Source organism: Maniola jurtina, chromosome 8 (genome assembly GCF_905333055.1).
Source record: "Maniola jurtina chromosome 8, ilManJurt1.1, whole genome shotgun sequence".
Classification (NCBI taxonomy): Eukaryota; Metazoa; Arthropoda; class Insecta; order Lepidoptera; family Nymphalidae; genus Maniola; species Maniola jurtina.
This window is the reverse complement of record NC_060036.1, coordinates 10910943-10934398: the sequence shown is the minus strand read 5'-3', so window position 1 is coordinate 10934398 and position 23456 is coordinate 10910943. Positions and strand designations below refer to the sequence as shown.

The 23456-nt window shown below is 37.2% G+C and overlaps 3 protein-coding genes across 7 annotated transcripts in view; 1 reads left to right on the top strand and 2 right to left on the bottom strand.

Annotated features, from left to right (window-relative positions):
- Positions 1–471: 471 nt before the first annotated feature.
- Positions 472–4768, bottom strand: LOC123867456 (thiamin pyrophosphokinase 1). 3 transcript variants are annotated; one of them, XM_045909501.1, is made up of 7 exons: positions 4631–4768; positions 3908–4091; positions 3304–3470; positions 2954–3040; positions 2402–2681; positions 1521–1643; positions 472–539 (listed from the first exon to the last, which is right to left on the bottom strand). In XM_045909501.1, exons 1-7 carry the CDS (start codon positions 4655–4657, stop codon positions 532–534), a joined length of 876 nt encoding a protein of 291 aa, XP_045765457.1. In that variant the 5' UTR covers positions 4658–4768; the 3' UTR covers positions 472–531. The 3 variants fall into 3 exon arrangements, with proteins under 3 accessions (XP_045765457.1, XP_045765458.1, XP_045765459.1); XM_045909502.1 differs by having other exon boundaries at positions 3908–4058; XM_045909503.1 differs by having other exon boundaries at positions 3908–4055; positions 4631–4762.
- A 474-nt stretch (positions 4769–5242) lies between these two features.
- LOC123867461 (charged multivesicular body protein 5) lies at positions 5243–8811 on the top strand. Its single transcript, XM_045909511.1, has 5 exons — positions 5243–5442; positions 5525–5676; positions 5882–6047; positions 6693–6816; positions 7442–8811. The coding sequence occupies exons 1-5, from the start codon at positions 5374–5376 to the stop codon at positions 7603–7605; spliced, it is 675 nt and encodes a 224-aa protein (XP_045765467.1). The 5' UTR covers positions 5243–5373; the 3' UTR covers positions 7606–8811.
- A 489-nt stretch (positions 8812–9300) lies between these two features.
- Positions 9301–23456, bottom strand: part of LOC123867447 (synaptic vesicle glycoprotein 2C-like) — a 36951-nt gene continuing 22795 nt past the window's right edge. For 2 of the 3 annotated variants that reach the window (XM_045909491.1, XM_045909492.1), the window contains exons 2-11: positions 18437–18490; positions 17378–17539; positions 15874–16036; positions 15416–15537; positions 14619–14860; positions 13830–14035; positions 13050–13312; positions 12463–12622; positions 11757–11884; positions 9301–11002 (exon numbers count right to left, since the gene is read on the bottom strand). In XM_045909491.1, the coding sequence (XP_045765447.1) occupies positions 10947–11002; positions 11757–11884; positions 12463–12622; positions 13050–13312; positions 13830–14035; positions 14619–14860; positions 15416–15537; positions 15874–16036; positions 17378–17539; positions 18437–18490 (1556 nt within the window). In that variant the 3' untranslated portion in view covers positions 9301–10946. Of the gene's footprint in view, positions 11003–11756; positions 11885–12462; positions 12623–13049; positions 13313–13829; positions 14036–14618; positions 14861–15415; positions 15538–15873; positions 16037–17377; positions 17540–18436; positions 18491–18605; positions 18758–23456 lie in introns of those variants that run through there. The other variant, XM_045909490.1, reaches the window with a different exon arrangement.

Here is a 23456-nt window from a genome sequence, read left to right as displayed (position 1 = left end):
GACAACGCTATCTCGTTTTAACAGTGTCTTAAGTCTGAGCAAAGTCAAAGTGCGCTCTACATATACGGCCCTATTCACAATCATTACTATGAGGTCTTACAGAGCGCTCGAACGCATAGTGTAGGTTCCACCAATCAGATCATTGTAAATTGACGTGATACAGTAATCTGATTGGCGGAACCTACACTGTGCGTTCGAGCGCACTATGAGACCTCATAGTAACGTTTGTGAATACGGGTGTTAGCCATATAACATATTCTACTTGTTTTAGGGAATGAGTACTATGAAAATATTATTGACTAATATGCTGAATTACTAGAAATACATTAAAATGTGTATATGGGACGACAAAAAATAGTAGGAACCTATTAAATAATTACTAATTAAATATGATTATATTCTAGAAGCTACAATCATCATACAGATATACCTACAATTAAATATTGGCACTGGCAGTATGTATATACCTACTTTAAAAAACGTACGAATTTCCGACGAAGCCAAAGACTTCGAATAACAAACGTGGTGGGTTTATTTGCCTGCAACAAACAAAGGTAATGAGGATTAAGGCTAAACTACACGGGTCTTTAGTCTCAATTTCTTAAACTGGACACTTTCAAGTAAAGATTTTTATCTAAACCTGTGGAGATGATATTGCCATTGGCGCTATTAGAATGCCATTAGCCTACTTGGTCGTATGAGTTTACAAATTGCGAAAAACCAAATTAGAATTTCGCGGTTAGACCCGTTTAATGCACCTTAAAGAAAACGCATTTGCAAGCAATTCTGTTGTACAAAATCTCGGGACAAGTCTAAAAGTCTGGAAAGGTCTTTTCATGCTAATATCCCTTTCATAATGCTCCTTGAGGAAAGGGATAGCACGAAAAGACCTAAGCCACTTTGTGGAAATGTTCATAATTCGATCTGCGACTGAATAAAGGATTGGGAGTTGAAAATATATAAGCACATCATCAACATGATTATCAATCTCAACCCATCACCGACCCACTACTGAGCACTGGTCGCCTTACAGAATGAGCAGGGTTTAAGCCATAAATCACCACACTGACCAAGTGTCGACTATAAAAACCTTTGAAATGGCAATTATTTTTGGTTTTACATCATTCAATAAATAAAAGTCATATTTACATAAAAATTTGCTCAGTATCGGACATAATTATGCTTCTGCGAATTTCATTCAATATTTATTCATTTACTCCTACTTAAGTAAAAAGCGTTGATAATACCTAATGGATAAGACGTCTGCCTTCTTTTCGTGAGGTCGAGGCATGGAAGTCTTGCTTCAATGGTTGAGGAAAACATCGTAAGCAAACCTGCAACCTGAGAGTTATCCACAATGCTCTCAAAAGTATGTAAAGTCTGTCAATCTGCTTTGGGCCAGCAGGACAGGCTGAAGACCCATGCTCATCAGTATGTTGATCAATTGATCATGATGATTGATTTTCATTCTTTCTCTATTAGGCAGGTCTATTAATTGCAGAATCTTCTATAATACTCACCCATTAAACTGGGAACTTTCATGGACCACAGTAATGTGTGACTGCACTTTATTTTCACTTGTTCAGATCCATCGAAGGCGTTTGACGTGCTCACCAGTTTACCGAACTTTAGCTCTTGATTATCTGGAATCAAGAATAAAATTCATCATCATCCTCATCCTCAGCCTTGGACGTCCACTGTTGGACATAGGCCTTCCCTAAAGAGCGCCATCACAACCGGTCCTCAGTTTTCCTCATCTAGCCATTTCCCGCCAGTCGTTTTATATTGTCGGTCCATCGTCCGTCGTTTAAGGATAAAATTAATCTGGGGAAAATATTGTGGTTCACAGAAGGAAGTCTCGATCGAAATTGGTTTACTGAGTCAGGCAAGGTTCTTTAAGTAAAACAAGGATCCATTATAGTTTCATCCAGTCTTTGTCTGTGTGTTTCAGCCATTTCAAAAATAAACTATAGAGTACAGTTTTAGACACTTATTAGGTACCTACCTACTGTGGGACTAAAAAATTTTTTTTGTATTATTTGTATAATTAATTATATTTTAAAATGATCAGGGGGGTTTTAGACAGTTCTGGAATAGTTTTTAAACAAAGTTTTTAACAGCTAGCATGGCTAGGATTAGATAGTTTTTGGTAATTAAGGCTTAACTGGAGGTGTAAAGATGTGGGTGGGAAGGCATAGTGCATACATACATACATAAAGTAAAAGATCTCAGGGTCACAACTGTAGCAGAGATTTGTCTGTTATTTCCTTCCCTATAAAGCGAAAGATTGAACGCACACACACTCCCGCCAGTATAATATATTAATTTAAATCGACAAATCACTCAATGCACAGGTTCAAGGTCAAAGTTCTTTTTATTTGATGGTATACTGTGTACTTACCCAAATTCCACTTAAGTCCACTAGTAGTAACACTGGTGCAGGGCTCCCCCACTGGTATCAAAGAGCAACCTGCCCTTTTGTACCCCCTACTTTCTTCTGGAATGTCGATGATATGATCACCCGGTTGAAGCAGCCAAGATAAACTGTCATCAGACATTATATAAATCCTAGTCTTTGGGTGGACGAGGCCATTTTCTTTGACTAAATGCAAGGTTTGTATGTTGCCTAGAATTTGGTCTAATCTGCCTGAAGTCTGCGCTATGACTAAGACTTCATCCATCTGTAATAAAATCACACTAATATTATAAAGGCGAAAGTTTGTTTGTATGTGTGTGTGTTTGTTACTCTTTCACGCAAAAACTACGGAACTGATTTGGCTGAAATTCGGAATGGATATAGATTATACCCCAGATTAACACATAGGCTACTTTTTCCGGAAAATCAAGGATTTCCTACGGGATTTTGAAAAATGATGAAGTTGCAGGTGTCAGCTAGCATTTACATAAAATGTATAAAGGCCTACAAAGCCCTTGAGGTCATTGGACAATTTACCTTTGTTTGATGCTCTTCACAATAATTATTTAGCTCAATCAATGCCTTCGTGAAATCTGTGTGACTTTGGTCTGGAGTGTGTATTGTCTAAAAAAATAAAAAAGTTATTTCTAGGAGTTCTTAAGTTGGAAAATACAACAAATGACAATTTTTAATTTTATGAGTCAAACGAAAAGGACACAAACTATGCCTGTGTATTTAATTAAAATAATATGTAGGTATGTATTATATGTAAACTAATTGACCATGCCTAAAAGGATAGTAATGTTTTAACTTTATTTAACTTTACTGTTACAGGCACATAAAAAGACAAAAATTACATTCATTATATTTATTTCTCACACTATCACCTTACAACCTTTCTTTTTATACTTCTGCAAAACATCTTCGGTGATGGAATCAAAGTCTCCTGTGATTAAGTCTGGTATTTTCATGATTGTTTGGTCATTTTCTGATAAACTGTTGACAAACCTGTCCCAATGCACTGTTCCTCCATCTACTGTTATCCTTAACGAAGCTAAAAATTTAAATTATGTTTGGATAACCAAGACAAAGTTCACCTACTGAGTAGTAATCTTAAAATACTATGTACCCTTTAGTCTAGGGCTCATTCAGGAAGACATGAGGCATTGCGCGGTGCGTCACACGGTTGAATTAAACTTATGCTAATATATGAGAGTTTATGTAGAAGCTTATCTACTTGCGTTTTGTTAGATATATATATATATGTTTTGTTTGCTAGCTGTAATTACATGAAATAAAATTTTATAGAACCAAAAAAGAAGTTTGTATTCAGTGATCAAAATCATGAACTTTAGACTCATTTTCAGAAAGTTTTAGGCAGTTTTGCTCGAAAATAAGATCAGATTTGTATTCTTTAGAAGGATTTTGATCAGAAGTGTAACATTATGCTCACCACTACTAAAATAAGTAAAATTTTAAATAAATACTAACCATTATTCCAAACCTTTTTAATCACCTCTTCATTCTGACTTATTGTGCGATTTAGAACAACAACTGCATATTTACTGTGGTATTCAAAAATGTCATTGACATTCCACTTCCAACATTTCACCACACTGCAAGACTGGCCACAGGGACCCTGCTGTACATAGAAGACATTTAGTAATTTTTTCACCTACAACATAGATAGGCACCTACAAAAAAATCTACACAGATAAATAAATATATATATTTAGTAGCAATTAGCGTGGCTTATACCTATATTTATTTTTGAAGTAAACCCATACTATATAAAGTATAACAAAAATGTATGTGTCTGTCTGTCTGCTAGCTTTTCACGGCCTATCGGTTAAACCAATTTTGATGAAATTTGGTAAAGAGATAGCTTGTATCCTAAGGAATGACACTGGAACATTTGGTCCCGGATAAACAAAGAGTTGCCACGGTATTTTAAAAATGTAAATCCATGTGGATGAAGTTGGGGTCATCATCTACTTGGTACAGTGATATCTTGCATCCTGGAGATGGGCATAGATTGCTTTTTATACCAAGTCATCGCGGGCGTCATCTAGTTTCCAATAAGTGAACCACAGGAACCACTGCTGTTAGGTTAGAACGCCAGCTGTGGTCGCAAATATTTGCAATTTGCCATGTAAGTACTATTTTTTTAGTGGAACTTACTACAGCTACATATATATTATTTAGGTAACTTACCTTACTCAAAATACCATTCACTGCCATTTTTTCACACTCAATTTATTAGCTACTAAGTAAGCAATAAGAGTTCAAGTTGAGATTTAACAATTTTACTTATGTTCAATGTTGAAGAAAAATAACCTAAGATTTTAGTTTGATAGTTATTACTTATTAGTTTTGACAAATTGACATTGGCATTTACAATGTGTGTGTCAGATGATATTGACATAAAGGCATGTCCTGCCATAAGGCAGAGTGAACTCTTATATGGTGCCGCCAGAGACTTGCGAGTTGTGGCAAACAACCTAGACATCAAGCATCAGCAAACATCACAGCGTACCTACTTTTTATCATCTTTTTATACGCAGTGTTTGGCTTGTAGCCAATCGGATCGTACGAAAAGCGTTGGCAAAACAAGCATACACAAACGTCCATCCACAAGCATCTGGCGGCACCATTAAGAATCGGAATCATCACGGCTAGGCAGCGACACCATAGCGACACGATGACTTAGAGCACTTGTGCACTGCCTGAGATTTGAAATGGCAAACTGCTAGAGCGGATCGACGAATAGAAAAAAATGTTGAATTGACTATGTCAATTGTCAAAGTCAAAGTCAAAAATCAAAATGTCAAAGTTGCTCTTTGCTCTATGGATTTGCAAAGTTCGACGTGATTTGTAATAACTCAATTTGATACATATTTCGTACTTTTAAACATTAAAATTGGTTTAATATCTGACCAATATAATAATAAAGCAAGATGAATAGATTATTTGGTAGAGGCAAACCGAAAACCCCAGGACCCAGCATTTCGGACTGCATAAGCAATGTAAGTTCTATGCAGTTATTTTACACAACAGTTTTGTTTGGGTGAATCACCGACGCTGCAATAAATATAATTGTGATTTCAGGTCGATAGCCGAGCGGATAGTATAGAGCAAAAAATTCAGAAGCTAGATACTGAACTAAGAAAATATAAGGAGCAAATGTCCAAAATGCGGGAGGGTCCTGCTAAAAACTCAGTTAAACAAAAGGCAATGAGGGTGTTAAAACAGAAAAAAATGTATGTATGTTTAAAGATGACGCCTGACCTATTTGAATGTATAGGTCAAGCCATAGGTTTTGCCTCATTAAAGGGTACCTACCTAACCATTCGTATGCAAGTCCGACTCGCACTTGACTGATTTTTAATTAGTTTTTTTGGCAGGACTGTATGTTTTTAATTTTTGTAATTAGTACCTGTTGATCAATAATATCAATGATTGTAGGTATGAACAACAGCTTGACAGTTTGCGTGCACAATCGTTCAACATGGAGCAGGCAAACTATGCCACACAGACTCTCAAAGACACCCACACTACTATTTCTGCCATGAAGGATGGTGTTACTTCTATGAAAAAAGAATTTAAGAAAATTAACATTGATGAAATTGAGGTACATATTTATCATTCTTGTATCTTTTAATAAGCTGGGCTAACTTTGGTCACTTGACCGGAAAAACATACCTCACAAGGGTGCCTGCATAACTCTTTATGTCTTATGAGAGAGTTGGGGGTTTACACGATAGAAAGAGAGGCATATAATGAATTTTAGGCAGCAGAAGCTGCTGAATTGCACTTTATTGTCGTAATAACTCACTATTATTTAAACATCTTTGCGGAGTAATCCTTTGGTACCTAGAAAGCATGATTAAGCTAGGTGATTAGTTGTGAAGGCTAATATAAAAGTTGTCTCAATCTGATAATCACAATGATGTAATATTTGGTTTTTCTTTTTTTTTTGGGTTAACTAAAGTTATATACGGTGTGTTTGGTAAATCATTTTACATGACAAAGAAGTATGTCATGACACATGAAGATAGCGCAAACAGTCCTTTGAGTTCAAAAGTTCTTTACAAGTTCATTTCCACAATGCAATGAGCTATAGGGTTGTTACATTAGAATTTTGAACAAATTCTTAACTCCTCATAGCTCCCATACTATGCTATGAGGTTCATTATTTGTTTGGTTTTGTAAAGAAGCATGAATGATGTAATAGTCTGGTTGTTATGGGCATTATCCTTTAATTCTTAAATTGCAGGATGTCAATGATGATTTGGCCGACATGTTGGAGCAAGCCGACGAGGTACAAGAGGCACTGGGTCGCCAGTACGGCATGCCAGAGATTGATGATGATGAATTGGCAGCTGAACTTGATGCACTAGGTAACTTTTGTATTTCTATTTACTTTATTTCACCTGTATGGTGCCGTTTGGTTTTTGTTTTGATATTATACTTTAAATTATTATACTTACATAATTATTATACTTTTGATATTATATTTTAAAAAGTCTAGAAAAATCACTCATTGCCGGCTCACTACTGAGCACTCAGATCTCCTCTCAGAGTGAGAAGCGCTTGGCCAAAGTCTACCATGCTGACTATGTGCAAATTGGCTGACTTCACACATTGTTGAGAATATTATGGAGAAACTCTTGGGCATGCAGGTTTCCTCACAATATTTTCTTACAGTTAAAGCAAGTGATATTTGATTGCTTAAAATATGCATGACTTTGAAAAGTCAGAGGTGTATGCCTGGGATTGACCTCAGACCCCAAGTAGAGGCTGCATCTTTAACCACTAGGCTAGATATCACCACTTTTACTATTGCATATTCTGTAATGTTATTAGTTATTATACAGAGTGTGATTTGTTAAGCTAGTATAATAATACCTAATGCTAAATTTTTGCTAGCATTCTGGTTACAGCCTGTATTGATAAGGTTTTTATGTTATCCATGTGTTTGTGCTCCAGATACCCGGTTTCATCAATTTATAACTTATCTTTCAGGCGACGAGATAGCCCTCGACGACGATACGTCATACCTCGACGATGTAGTGAAGGCACCAGCAGCGCCCGACAGGGAGCCGGGCGCCGACAGCGTGCGCAACAAGGATGGAGTACCCGTCGACGAGTTCGGCCTGCCGCAGGTGCCCGCGCAGACCACGCGTTGATAGCTACGCCTTACTTTGTGTCCCACTCAGGCATGGTTAAAATTTTTTTTGTGTAAATTTTTTAGTTTTTTACTACCCTACTTTTATGTCGTTTATAACTTTATTTTAATACAACAGAGGATAGAGTATAGATATTTATGTAAATGTATTTTCATGAAAGTCGCAATATTGTTTTATAATCGTTTATAAAATGCTGAGCGCTGACAGCGTGCGTGACAAGGACAGCATGCCAGCCGACAAGTTCGGCCTACCGCAGGTGCCGCCTTATTAATATGAACTGTTAGGATTTTGTGATTTTCCAATGAAAAATCAGCTTCGGTTGGACACAGCAAAACATAAAATGGACGGTTATATGGTGCTAGTGGATTATATACTGATTGTAATACTACAGCATTTGACAGGTCAATTTTAATTTGAAATTCAGTACCAAAGCAAGAGTGAATAAGCATCCTCTAGATAAACACGCTTAACTGACATCATTGCTATCCATTGAGCATGATTCTCAAGTGCAAACATATTTTGCAATAAAAAATATACTTATGTCTTATGTAGGTAGATTATATTCTCTAGCACCATATCTGTCTGCCCCTATTTGCGTTAAGAATTTAATATTAACTACATATTATATTATGTAAGTAATAATTATGCACAGTTACAATAGTTTTTCATTAGTTCAAAATTTTATGTATGTAGCTCTAAGAAATATTAATATAGAAGAGAAATGCAAGCAAAATAATTGAATATCTTTAATCAACAAACATCATTTTTTCTGGTTTTTGTTGTCATTATTTTTCTTTATTCCTAAGATCCATAGTTACTCAGTCCTTAATAATTTCTGCATTTATTTTGTATCGCTTTGTCATAAAAAGTATATATAATCGAATCGGAATTATATGCATGAAATGAAGAGTAAAATATAAATTTATCAGTTGTTAAAGATTATAAATAAAATTATTTGATAACCAGTGTTACATAGAAAGCTATTATTAAAAATTAAAATCATAAATGCTGAGTATGAACTTTGAAAATATCCTGTAAGATAACTCTAAAATGTGATTTAATTTCTCTTTGTATGTTATTATAATTGCCATTGTAATAATATATTTTGTTGCTTTAACTTTAGTTTTATTCTGTAATACGTCTATGTACCTTTGTTCTTTAAGAAATTACACTTTTGCTAATAAAATTGTTACTCTATTATTATTATTTCATTATTCAAATATAATTATTTCATGAAGACAAAAAATATTATACAAAATATCACATTATTTAATTACTACAATCGGACCCTATTTGGCTATTTAAAAATCTTATTTTTCAAATCATTTGTGCATTGTGCGATTCCATTGAAGTGGAGTGGAGTCGATACGTGTTTGCGACCTATCATATTAATAAGGAAGGACGTAATAAAATTATCACAATACATAAAAAAAAAACATAATTATTATCCGAGATGACGTGATAAAATTAATCAACTATCTAACAATCTAATCTGAATGGCTGAAGGCATACGTTTCCGCTCCGCTCCGCTTCAGTGGAAATCCACCCTTACTGCTTATATGCTTATTATGGCTTCAAAATAAAGTCTTAGCTGTTAATATTGACCTTAACAAAAAGCAAAGATACGATTTAAAAAGAGCTTTGGAGCTTGATTAATTGACTGGAAAAGGTGTCATTAAACAAAAAAAGCCGGCATTTATTATGAACTATTTATTTCACTTAAGTTTCAATGACATCAATAAATAAAACAATTAATTTCATGGAAGGCAAATTAAACCTTTAATAACAATAATTAATTAATAATTTAAGGACAATTAAAATTATTATTATATTATACAGTCAACTCTAAAATACTGTTTCTCAATCTTAAATTCAATAGCTGAATACTGAATCACAGTAATTAATTGGTAACAGGGTTGGGGACATGACAAAAAATATTCTAAAGGCTTGTGCTAAGCGGGTTTTGTGCGTAAAATCACGGTGGAAAAATCATATAAACTACCCGCTTTAATTATACTTATTGAACTTATACTTCTTTACTTATCTTGAAAACATAAGGGAATCCTTGTATAAGGCGCCTGTTCACTAAAATGGAGTGCAGCGGAAATATGTTCAGCAAATCAAAAAATTTATCAAACAATAATCTGATTGGCCTACTTCATAGGTACATTTCCGCTGCACTCCTCTTCGGTTCGCTTCAGTGAACAGGTATCTTAATGCCGAACGCACATTACAAATGAGCCGTCTGCGTCGAAAATATAGGGCGAGGGAAAATATATCTTTGATGCGGCGATGCGCCTCCTGTAGCAGCTAACGTCATATTTAATTTCAGTACCGAAATATGATAGTTTGGCCCGAATGGGCGATCAGCATAACTTTATCCTAAATGGGAAATCCTTGCATAAAGCCCACGCGTGGGCTACGTCCAAAACCCGCTTAGTATATTTAAAGCCGTAACCGACAATAAATAAGAATACTTAGTCCACATATTTACATCTTATTATGTACATGTATTTCGGAATCCGTGACGTCACTAGGGTTGGCACTATGTTAACAAACTATTTCTTTTTCGATGATCTCATGTAATTCTTGTTCTTTCACCTTAATGTACTTTCACCACTAAAATTGAACCACGACATGGATCCAAACACTGAAATAGGCATATACAAGTACGCTGGAAAAGGCGTGCCGTACAAAATGACAGTTCTTTTTTGTGGCGATTTGAAGCAACCCACCGAGCGTACCAGGAAATAAGATTGGCACTTTGGGTCAATCGGTCTTCTTCCGAGTACGCTCACATGATGCTCACTCTGCGATCAGTACCAAAATGGAGAAAATCCAGTCCTAATACAAATCCAGCGTACTTGTATTAGTTGAGGTCAGCGAATCCAACTCACTGGTGATCATGACGTGTGCTTTACTAATAATTCTGGGCGTCGACTGCTGCAGTTTGCATCTACAGTGACAATAGCAATCACCGCAGACTCTTTCGTTATTCGCCAAAGCACTATTGCAGCATGAATACCATAGATTCAGCCATTCACAACTATTGAGATTGTAGCAAGGCTCACAACTTTCACAATCTTCACAACTTGCGACTTCCCCAAAAATTCTTTAGTCTACTTTTTATCTAAAGTAGTGTATAGAATTATCCGTATCTCTTCTTCACTTTCTTTCACCCGTATCGTTTTCATTTTCTTCTCCAACATAGTTGTAGCTTGTAAACTCTTGGAGGGCTAAAACGCCCTCAGCGCGTTCCTCCAGCAACGTCACTTATGGTCTCTACACTGACATTTCTAATTGTACTATCTAGTTTTGAGTAAGTTTGGATCTAGTCTAGTCTAGTCGAGAGCTTCTTGTCCTGTCTTTGGCAAGAAGAAGCAAAGTATTGCAGCAACTGAAAAAGAAAAAATATTGTAAGTATGGCGTCCATGTTTCCTGCCATGAATACCTGACCTAAATATCTTCAAGGCAAGAGTGAATAGGCATGTTCTAAGCAAGCGCGCCATAACCTAGACCTTGTCCATTGCTTTTTACTAAGCATGATTGTCGTCAAGCGCGAGCCTATCTTGCAATGAAAAAATTCAAAACTTTTTCTTTATAAAGAATATTAGCCATGCTAATACATGACTAATACTCCCCTTTACCCTCCAATTGAGCGTAAAGCTTGTGCCAGGAGTGGGTACGATAATAGTGCAACGGGTGGGGTTTGAACCGCCGACCTTTCGGAATTCAGACCGCTCCTCAACCGTTGAGCTATTGAGGCTAAGATATTTTAACCCAATTATAACTAGGCTTCTGTCCCTTTTCTACAACCGCACCGCACGCTACCGAATTTAATTTCACCTTCACTACATGGGTGCCTGGTAACACACGTTGTTTTGTGGCAGACCTTTTTCCCACACACATGCAGCACCCACTAGATTCCAACATGGGATTATTTAAAGAACGGGTTAGTGAATTCCTGAAAAGTCGGCAACAACGGTACGGTAGGTACTTATATGGAACGGTAACGGTAGTAATTATTTCTGAGGAGATTGATAAAATTCTTTTTGTTTTAGATATCTATTGGGTAACGTAACATTTTGATAGAAAAATTAAGTTAAGTATATTTTACCCTAATGGAGTAACCGTACAATAAATATACTCACTAAACAGGAATGCTGAGAAGACCACGATGGGTATAACGCAGTTGATGTCTATTAGATAACCGAAGGACAGGTTGCCAATGAGACCTCCTCCTCGACCGGCCGTTAGTGACAGCGCAGCAGCCATTACCCTGCACAAATGTTATTTATTAATTATAAAATTAACCTTGAGGAAGTTACATAATAATTCAATGAAAATTAATACGTTTTTCTTCGTCAAATAGGCAATGTTCCGGTGATATTGCTTTCTTGAAGTCGTCTTTAGTGCGTGATGAATGATAATCTGTACAGTAGGTACCTATCATCAAGTTAATGCTCTCCTTTGATTCCACAAACATTTGTGTCCGTAAACCAAGATAATTAATTTTTCTACATCCGTTATTCTACGTTCAATACATGAAAGTGTATTTAAAATTTACAAAAAGTTCGGATTGTTTTCGGCCGTCGGAATTCTAACTAGGGGATGCCCGCAGCTTCGCCCGCGTGGATTTCGATTTTTTTCCCGTAGGAACTCTGATTTTCCGGGATAAAAAGTAGCCTATGTCCTTCCCCGGGATGTATCCAAAGTGTGTACCAAATTTCATTAAAATCGGTTCAGCGGTTGGGCCGTGAAAACGTAGCAGACAGACAGACTGACACACTTTCGCATTTATAATATTAGTATGGATTTTCTTCGAACGTAAGGAATTTTAAATAATATTTCTCTCACCTAAGATTCGTAGGGAACAGATCGACAAGCACACAGAACACAAGACTGATGGCCAGTGAAGTGAGCGCTTCAAATATACAGGAGAGCACCAAATTCTGGATTGAGTTCTGCACGAAGTACAGACCCACCGTGACTACACCGGCGAAGCTAAGCGAGAAAACTGTAAAAAAAAAAAAACAGGTTTGTAATTCATTACGTCTTCGAGCTAGAGATCCGTGAGATGTGGACAGCTCTACTTGACTTTAATAGGGCTCCGTTTTTACTTTTTGTACCCAAAGGGTAGGTAGCTAAAAAATAAGATCTTAGGTAAAGTTCGCGACAGGTTGACATGGAAATGGGGGTGGGGGTGCCCCGCACACCCGTACAGCCCCCGCGCTAACCCGGTCCGGGATAGCACGCGTGACGTACGGGTGTGCGGGGCGTCCCCTCGCTTCATACCCATCATATTCTCTGATCGATCGACTTCTCGCAGTCTTAGGGATCGGAACTGGTCGAATCCTTCACCACGATGCTGGACACGTCGCATACTGACGCAGAGTAAGTCACCTTTTCCTTTTATAGGTTTAGATATCCAAGAAGTAACTTACTGAGGAAAAATTTAGCACCGAGGCGATGGACACAGAGCGGCAGCCACAGGGACGTTGGTATACACGCCAGGCCGACGATGAGCGTGTGCATGTACACACTCTGGTCGATCGACTTCTCGCAGTCGTAGGGATCGGAGCTGGTGGAATCCTTCACCACGATGCTGGACACGTCGCACACTGACGCAGAGGTATTGGGGAAACGGTGTTCGTACTCCTCGTAACGGTTGAACAACTCGGGGAACCAGATCATGAGGGTGTAGTAGCTGAAATGTAAATAATTATTTTGAATGGCAATAATGTAAAATAAAATATGGAAAAGTTACATTGAGATGACAATGATAGCAACTTCGGGAAGAAAAGTTGCCACTGAACATGTGGCCTTAGGGAGTAAGTGACACTTTACTCATCTGATTAGCTACTGAAATACTGTTTATATTGAGCCATTAAATACTCCCATTGCATCAAAATTTTGTGAGAACTATATAGCGCCACTTAACTCCCACATTTTTCACAGAATGCAAATGTTTGGTACCGGGCAAGCGTCTCTTCCTTTCCTAACTTACAAATTACAATATATCACTTGCTTTAATGATGCAGGAAGTCATCGTGAGAAACTCTGGATTTCTGATAGTTTCCCACAATGACGTTTCCGGAAGTGTGCCAATCCGCAATTGGAAAGCGTGCAGACTGCAGATGGACTATTGCCTAAACCTTTTCATTCTAAGAGGAGACTAATTGTACTCAGAGTGTTCAGCGATAGATTGAGATGAATGACATTACCTGGTAGTTAATCCGAACTGGATAAGGCATGTGAGTACGGTGTATTTGAGGTAGGGAGGTCGGCACAGCGCTTTGGTCTGGACCCAGATCTCGCTGAACAATCGTCTCAAGTCCTTGGGCTTACGCATGCTCAAACTCCTTACAGATTTCTGTGAGCTCTGCGACGCCACTGAAATGGTCCTAACTTTCTCTTTGAGGCTTTTAATCTGAAAAAAAAAATATGATACAAGGTATTAACTACGTATACCTACCTAACCTATCCATTTTTTCAAATAAATTATTGAGCTGCTTTCAACAAAATGGGCTTTGTTTGTATTTTTGTCAGTAAATTATTACCCATCTACGAATCATCGAATTATTGGATCGATTTCCCGAGTTCCACGTTTTTCTAATAGAACAAGGTGAGGTGTCAAACTCTGTCTTGTTATCAGTCTGACACTGATAAATAGCTTTTAAAATTCGGGTTATAGCACAATTTTGGTAATAGAAATGGGCCGTCACTATGCAAATAATATAGATCTGTCCGTTGTGCAGTTGGTTTTGAAGCCAACTTTGAAGTACTTGAGTACTTTGCACGACATTCACTTGATGGGATGTTCCTGGTCATGGATGCTGTACTTTCCTACAGCGCGGGAATAAAAAGTTTGACTCATAAGCTTCCCCACCATCATGTCTTATGTGCCACCAAATAGAGCAATATAATATTGCCCACTGCATTGGTTTTTAAGGTCAGGTTTAAACACATGCCGCCAACTGTCTAACAAAACGGATTACTATAAGTACACGTACAGGGTAGTTATCAGGGTCGTCTCCGGTGTTCTGCTTGTATATCGACTTGAGGACGGCGAGCGCTTCATCGTAGTCGCCGCATTCCATCATGAACTTGGGGCTCTCAGGGAACGAGAACAGCCAGAAGCCCAGCATGAGCGAAGGCACACCGCAAGCTGCCACGAACCAGTTCCACGAGTCGTATGAGAAGACTCCACTTTCTATGCGGATGCCCTGGATCGGAATGATGCCCCAAGCGATCACTGCAAAACAAATGCAAGTATTGGTTTAAGTACCATATAGGTAGGTATTAAGTAGATTCGGACGTGTGTTCTACCTATTGTAATAGCGCATATCAGTAGATATCGAGTCATCAAGCCAAGTCAGTTACTGGATGGGTGACTAGAGATCGGTTCGAGTTGAACATTTTCGTTTCTTGCTTACAGTCGCACGGTTCTGATTGTTATAATTAATTAACATCTGGTAATAATCGTTAGATAATCATAAGTGTCAAAATCACACTCCAGTTGAGCTGTAAGATTCCGATTCTGAAGAACCCACCTGGGTTCTTCAGTTACGGTAGGGTCATGACCCTCACCTATGAGGAATTCGACGCAGAGATTGAGGTTAGTGCCCAGGTTCATTGGTTATCAGTCCATTACCATTTTCTTAGGATTGGTTAGATTGGTTTTTCTTTGGTGTTACTACACAATTTTATAGAGTGAATTTTGCCACATGTCATGATCTTTTTCTATCAGGTCTGACCGTAGTCAAGAAAAAGTAATAAGAACAGATAGGTGGAACGATTTAAAACTTACATGGAAGTAAGATGACACCGAGTGTCCAGAACATTTCCATCCAGCAAAGGATCTTCTCTCTGTATTTGGTTTGCTGGAATTCTCCCAAGTACGGGAAGCAGATTCCCATAGCGCCGGCAACACTAAAATTGATGTAAATAAATAGATCATAGACTGGGTTTCTTCGCGTAAGGTTTTTCGTATAAGCGTTTTTAATTATATCGTTTATATTTTAAATTTTTTGCCTAGGTTCCTACCTACTACCTACTAACTAAACTAACTAGTTAGGTATTTAGGTAACCTTTTTTTTTATACACAGGAAATGTCTGACGCATACCCCTCCGTCATGGAAACGGAGGGTTTATGTGGGGGCTTGCACCCACTAAAACCATATGTTTTCGTCCCTCGACAGACTGGCGGTTGCCAGTATTACTTAACCTTAGTATAAGTAGGTAGATACTAGAGTGGTAGGTACTTACGCGAAACCATTAATAAATCTGCATGCCATAAAAATAGGCAAAATTTGGACGAACGAAGATAAAATCCCGATGAAGCCGTCCAGTAGAAGTGTTGACACCAACACCACTTTTCGGCCCTTCGTGTCCGCTAAGCAACCCCAGAAGTACGAACCGATAACCATACCTGAAAGTAAAGATTAGTTCCAGTTTGAATCTTTTGAAATGTTTATAGAAAATTAGTCAAAGGATGTCTACCTAGGTACCTACTTGAAGCCATTTTGTAACAAGGTCAAATTACATATTTCACCTTTGATGAAAAATTATTCTACTTATCGGTGCATTTTACAAGTTAGTTAATTGGGTATCTACCTACCTATAGGAACATTATTTAGCGAAAACCAATACAATAAAATTAGGGTTTCGCTAAATCTTATATCACACCAACAAATTGTCGTTGAAGCCTTTTCATTGTCACTCTGTGAACTGGTAGGTAGGTAAGCCAGACATTAGGTACACTTTGTAAATAGGTGCACTCTTAGGAACAAGACAACCAGACTGCGTGGGGTTGGTTAGGGTTCAGATTATTTTTGGTTAACATTCGACGTATTTTAACGAGGTGAGAACGATATCTTAACACATTCTCATACCTATCTACCTCCTTAAAACAAGTTATTATTTTTCAAGTCAAATCCCGATTTCATAAAATGGACTTTTAAGTTTTTGGAACTTCCAGGATTTACATAAAAAATCGCTAAGCAAAGGTCGAAAGTTTGGCCTTTGACCAATACCTATTATCTTGTGCATTACTCAGGATTATACATACATTGTATGGGCAAACGGTGCGCCGGTATTTCAGCGTTTGCTTATAATTACTTATGCACCATAGACATAAGTAGGTATACCTAGACCCTAGTTTAGTCAAGTAGGTTGACTCAGCTTGTTATGAATATATACCTAAGTTATAAATAAATCCAGTTCATGAAATTAATGAAGATAGCTGGTTATCATATTAATAAGAAACAAATCAATTGGCACTTGTGTCGAAACAATAGGTAGGTAGTGGGTAAGGACTAAGTCTATTCAAGAAATCATTATTGGGTTCACCCTATCTTTTCCCAGAAGATAAAAGTATAGTTCTAATTAGATAGGAGCCTATTATTTGTGTCGTTATATTTAATGCTAAGTAATTTATTGTACCTAGTTCATTAAAATAAATTACAACAAAAAGTGGTTAAGTGCGTATCAGAACACGCCTATGGTAGGGTTCCGTAATTTGAAGTCAAGCTATACCTACCTAATTGCATCTAGTTACTAAAAACTTTGACGATCATCAAAACGGTAGTTTTTTCTCCAAAATTGTCTAAGAATGTCATATGTGTACTTACCCCTTATTGGTTTCTGCACTGCACTAACTAAATCGCTTGGCGGCACGGCTTTGCCGGCAGAGTGGTAACTAGCCACGAAGCATTCCACCAGACCTTCATATTTAGTAGGTAGTGTATAGGTAGTGTTTATAGAAACTTACCTAACATAGGGGCGGCTGTGAGCCAGCCTTTATCAGCAGACGTCATTTGGAAGTCGCATGTCGCTGACGGTAGCACGAATGACACTATAGTGATGCCGATGGCTGTGTTGGCGTAGATGAGGCCCGCGATGGCCAGGAGACAGAAATGGAAGCGCCCGAAACCTGATAACATGAATAAAAGCTGTATTAAGTATATAGCATATAATGGCAATCCTTACTCTACCTATGACTTCTGAATCTGTGACCCTAGTCTTTACAAGATAAAAAGTTCAGTCAATTCAGCAGGAATTGTAGCTAATTCTGACATCTGTTAATGCGATCTCACCTGATGGGTAGTGATGACTGACGACGTAATCAAAGATGGAATCAGACCAACTTGGAAAAGGTATGGCAGTTTTATTAAACCTACAAGTACCTATTTACCACTTTATCGGTTTCTACGTAAGTATAATCGTGCCGGAACGCTAAATCGCCGGTAGGGTGGTAAATTATTACCACCAGACAAAATATTAAAATCCCTTACCAAAGTCCTGTCTTAGAGTAGGCATGAAATATTAAATTACATCACTTTAGAGTTTAGATTATAAAGAATTATGTAGGTAGACGGACAAAATTTTGTACAAATACAGACTGTCTGTGTCAAGTAGACTACAAAAATCGCAGTTGGTTCAACTGCACGATAACTACATTTCTTGCACTATAATCATAAAGCTTGAAATCTAAATACAGACCTTCATGTCTTGATCATGATATTTAGGTAATTAAAGTATATTGACAAGCGGTGATAGCCTAGTGGTTAGTAAAACGTCGGCGTCCTACCACTAGGTACCTACCACTACCACCACCTCTAGGTAGGTGAGGAAACCTGCATACCTCAGAGTTCTCCATAATGTTCTCAAAGGTGTGTGAAGTCTGCCAATCCACACAGACATGGCAGACTATGGAATAACTACCCTCATTCCGAGAGCAGACCCGTGCTCAGTAGTGGGCCGGCGATGGGTTGATCATGACGATAAATGAAACTATTCACAGTATTATTCAAAATGTTTTCAGACTTACCGGTAGCCGAGATTGCGGCTTCGAAGTCCGCCCCATGTTCTAAGAAGTCTAAACCTATAACAACGAATAAACCACATAAATATTGTACTACATATATACACTTAATGAATATTATAATATTATTACATTCACTTGATTAGTTAATTATCACAGTGCTTGGAGTACTTAACTGATAATACTGGCCTAATAGTTCTAGTTACAGTCATATGAACTTCAACCGGCATGTTTTTAGGTTTTCCGTAAATTAATTTTGCAATATTAAAGAAAGTTACATTTCAATGCGTTGGAACTTTTATTTATTTACAGTTTTTAATCGCGTATGGTTCGCCTAACCTGAAAATGATTATTTGATCAGCACTACCTAAATGTCACCGAAAATAACGCTTTGACGATGTCAAAAGTAATTTATTTCAACTACCCGCATTTTTGTTTGTCAAGCGTTTGTTTCTATCGTAGGTAAGTAATATTCACGTCATAGGCCACAGCGTAGGTATATGAAGCATTGTTTTTTCCTTTACACGTAGCATCTTTTCAAAAAATAATAATTTGAGGGATGTAAATTGGTAAATATTAGGTAATTACGAACATTTTCTGCTTACAAAATAATAGACTCTAACCAATCGAATAAAAATTGAGCATGATTTTAGAAATTCCTATTTACGATTTTACAATTTCATAATATTATTATGTAATAGGTAATTTTAAAATAATATCTAACGTTCAATAATAAGTAGTTAGGTACCTAAGGCATTAGAAATGTCACAATATAGATTAATTATTTAATTTTATTTTCCTTTCTTCACAATCCAAACGCGGTTTTTAAATAGTTAAGCATCGCCACAGATCAGGCTAAGGACACAGACTAAATAAATAAAACATTCTAATAAAAAATATAATAGAAGACTTACAAATTATTTTATTTATTTAATTCTTCCTAAGTTTAATAACAACCATTACTATTATTGTATTCTTTCTCCCATAATATCATGTACCTATCTAATTAATCTACTACCGACTGGTAATTAATATCTACTAATACCTATCGATTAAGTAGATATATGAGAAAGTGTGTTTGCTATCTGCTAGCTTTTCACGCCCCACCGTTTGACGTTTTCCCGATTTTGACGTTTGGTACAGAGATAGGGGAAAGTTATAGGTTACTTTTGGTCCCGGAAAATCAAAGAGTTCCCACGACATTTAAAAAACCTAAATCCACATAGCTGGAGTTGCAGGCCTCATCTACTTGGTAACAAAGAGTATGCAATCACTACTTGGTAAAGAGATAGCTTGCATCCTGGAGATGGACATAGACTACGTTTTATCCCGGAAAAATCAAAGAGTTCCCTCGGGATTTTTAAAAACTTTAAACCACGAGGACTAAGTCGCGGTCATCATCTATATTTGGTACAGGGATAGCTTGCATCCTTGAGACATAGCAAACAGAAAGACAGACACACTTTCGCATTTATAAAAAAAATAACATAAACTGTATGGATAGGTACTAAAGGGAGGTACAATTCATGGGCTTCATTATAATAGTTTTTTCGATACATATTCGATAAGACTTCGTCTGTGTTGGTGTTAGCTGGCGGGTGTGCTCTGCCTTTTTGCAGTGTTTTTTTTGTTAAAACTGACTGGAAAGCGCTCTAAAGGGGCGCCGTGCGTATGTCGGCGAGTGCCGGCACAGACGGGGTCCATACTTGTATAGTTTAACTAACTTGTTACAAATAACTACAAATTTGACATTGGCTAATCTTTGTAAAGCCAGACGAAAGAGAAAAAAAAATCGATAAGAAAAGTAGGTATAAAGATTTTTATTTTTTAGTGTCTTTCAATCAAGGGCATAAACAAAACCCGGTCAAGTGCGAGTCGGGCTCATACACGAAGGGCTCCGTACCATCGCACAAGAAATAACACTGTTTTTGTGATGTAACCACAAATTCACGGTTTTCGGTTTTTGGATTTTCCCTTTACTGGTACTATAACGCATACTGCCTGCCAAGTTTCATGATTCTTGGTCAACGGGAAGTAGGTACCTACCCTTGACGGGTTTTGATTCCATTAACGGGTATTGATAGAATTGATAAAAACAGACAGAAAGACAACGAAGTGATTCTATAAAGCAGGGTTTCTTAGTGGGGTCCACGGAGTACGGACCTCTTAGGCCTTAAGCGGTCCGTGGACCCTTAAATATAGTAAGAGGCTTTCTTTTTTTCTTTGGAGATATGGAACCCTAAAAATTATCGAGATAAAGTATTTGACAGCTAGTATGAGTACAAAGCGGCTTGGACCATAATATTATCTGCCCACTTTGGTTCTGCTATCGAAGTTTGTGAAGTGTACTTGGTATATGAAGATCATCTTTATCTTTTCTGTTTTCAAATGTGATAAATAAAATAGTGTTCGTTTAGAAACGGAATTGCTTTTTATATGATTTTAGACATGATATCTTCTGAAATCGAGGCGTATGACGGCGCATTGTAAAAAAAATTACCCAACTGCGACAAAGCCAAAAGGAAGGGTTATGATTTAAGCAGTCTATGTATGTATGTATGTATGTTTGTACCCAGATTCTGTGTGTCGACTGGGCCGATTTTGATGAATGAGGTGTAATTGATTCGTTGTATAGGTCCGGATGACAGGCTATATTTTATACGAAAGAAATTGACCTAACGGCATCTAAAGGATGTTACATCAAAAAATGTTTGGAGATCTCCAAAATTTTTTTTGCTGTTGTATCGAGTGGGATGTCAAATGAAAGAGGTGAACGAAAATTCTGATCTCATGAATACAAATGTACAACAGCATTAAAATATACCAAGCGACAGAAAAACAATTTAACTCTAATATTTCAGCGTTTATTAAGACGTTCGCAGTTGGGTTTTAGTTTTCAGTTCAGTTTTGGGTTTCAGTTTCATCTTGTTACCTAATCCATAGAGTCTACTAGATGATCCCCGCAACCTGATCAGCGTGGATGAAAGTTTTAAAAATCCTGCGGGAAGTCTTTGATTTTCCGGCATAAAAAGTAGTCTCTTTATATTAAAAAGGAAAAGGTGACTGACTGACTCGCTGATCTATCAAAATCAATGCACAGTTCAAACCACTGAATGGATCGGGCTGAAATTTGACATGCAGATAGCTACTATAACGTAATGCATCCACTATGAAAGTGTTAGCGAAAGTTCAACCCCGAAAGGGGTAAAATAGGGGTTTGAAATGTGTGTAGTCCACGCGCACAAAGTTACGGGCATAAGCTAGTTCGAAAATAATTACCGTATGCGAAAAAGAACAGCGCTAAAGTTGCGATTTTCGTAAATCGTGTGTCCCGTTCTTTAACTATTCAAAAAATTGAAGAGCGTTAGCATATTATAGTAATGAAATTAGAATTACAAATCTATACTAATAAATAAAATTGGAGTGTCTGTCTGTAATTTCGAAATAACTACCTCATATTAAGCTCATATGGTTATTTGAACGATACCATAACTGAATCACACGTTTTTAAAATTTTTGTCTGTCTGTCTGTCTGTCTGTCTGTCTGTCTGTCTGTCTGTCTGTTTGAAAAGGCTAATCTTTGGAACGGCTGAACCGATTTTGACGGGACTTTCACAGGCAAGTAGAGGATTGACCAGGGCGTAAAATAGGCTACTTTTTTAACCGACTTTCAAAAAGGGAGTTGTGTTTTTCTACCTATGTACACCGAAATCTCCGAGATTTCTGAACCGATTTGCGTCATTTCTTTTTTAATCGATAGAGGAACTTTGCGACATTGTTTCATAAAAAATTTGGAGTCCAACTCCTCAATCCTGATGCTGCAGGGGATCTGACCAATCCACGCGGGCGAAGCTGCGGGCATCAGCTAGTAATTAATAAATTAGAATGAAAATTATTACAACCATGGAGGGCCAACACACGTCGTTAATCTATTAGTCAGATTTTTGAAAAATAACTCAATATTTATTCACGTCATCTATCAACATAAGTATCTCCGCATATATTATTATCCTATAAAAGTAAAATTACCACAGATTAATTGTTGTTATTAATTTTCCGATTCTAAAAATTCTTTCACTTATACCTAGGTACCTAGATGCCTTTTTTATTCCCGAACACTATAGGCTAAAAAATTAATTGTATGAAAGGGACAAAGCCGCGGGCTAAAGTTAGTAGTAAAACCAAACATTCACCTAGATCTCTAGATACTCCAATTTGAGTTTTAATTCAGAAATATTTCAGAAGGCTTCACACTAAATTCTAGTGCTAAATAAACCAGCACTCACCGTTATCTTATCTTATTACACTAGTAGCATTATTTGTTGGAACTCATAGTCATGATTAATCAATTTTATGAAACAAGATGAAGGGTTTTACCGTTGTAAAACTCGTAAATAAACTGCTCGTTGACATGTCTAAACATCGGCGCGCGTTATCAGTATGCGCTTGGCTTTACTGCTCAAATAAGTGTGACAGTGACACAGACGGTATACGGCATTGTATTTATAAGTACGCCAAGGATTCTTTTTCGAAACTGGTTTTGGTAAATATTGTTTACTTACTAAAAGATGTATCAACCCCATTCGGCGAGTGATGCATACAAATATATTCTCTCCACGGATTCAACTCCCAGTTGCGTCAGTTTAGACATGTAGTAAAGTAGATCTTATTCGAACTTGGCTTTGAAACACTGATGTGTGTCCTTTGTGTGTCTTGATATTGGAAATATCTGATGTGGTAGGGTTCTTAAGGTGCGGAGTGTTCTTTTACGTTGCTAGAATTTTTGTTTTTCAAGCTAACAGTTAAACTAATTATAGAATTAGTTTAACTGTTAGTTCTCCTCCGGCGAATTTCTCAACGTGTGTACGTACTGTGCATAAATCTGTAGGTGATTCGGTGTAGGTAATAGAAATAAGAACAGAAATAGAAAAAGAAATAGAAATATTTTCATAGTGTTGGGTCTTTTTCCGTCCATATTAATAAATTACCTATACCTAGTCGTATTGCGCTCCAAACGTATCTCATT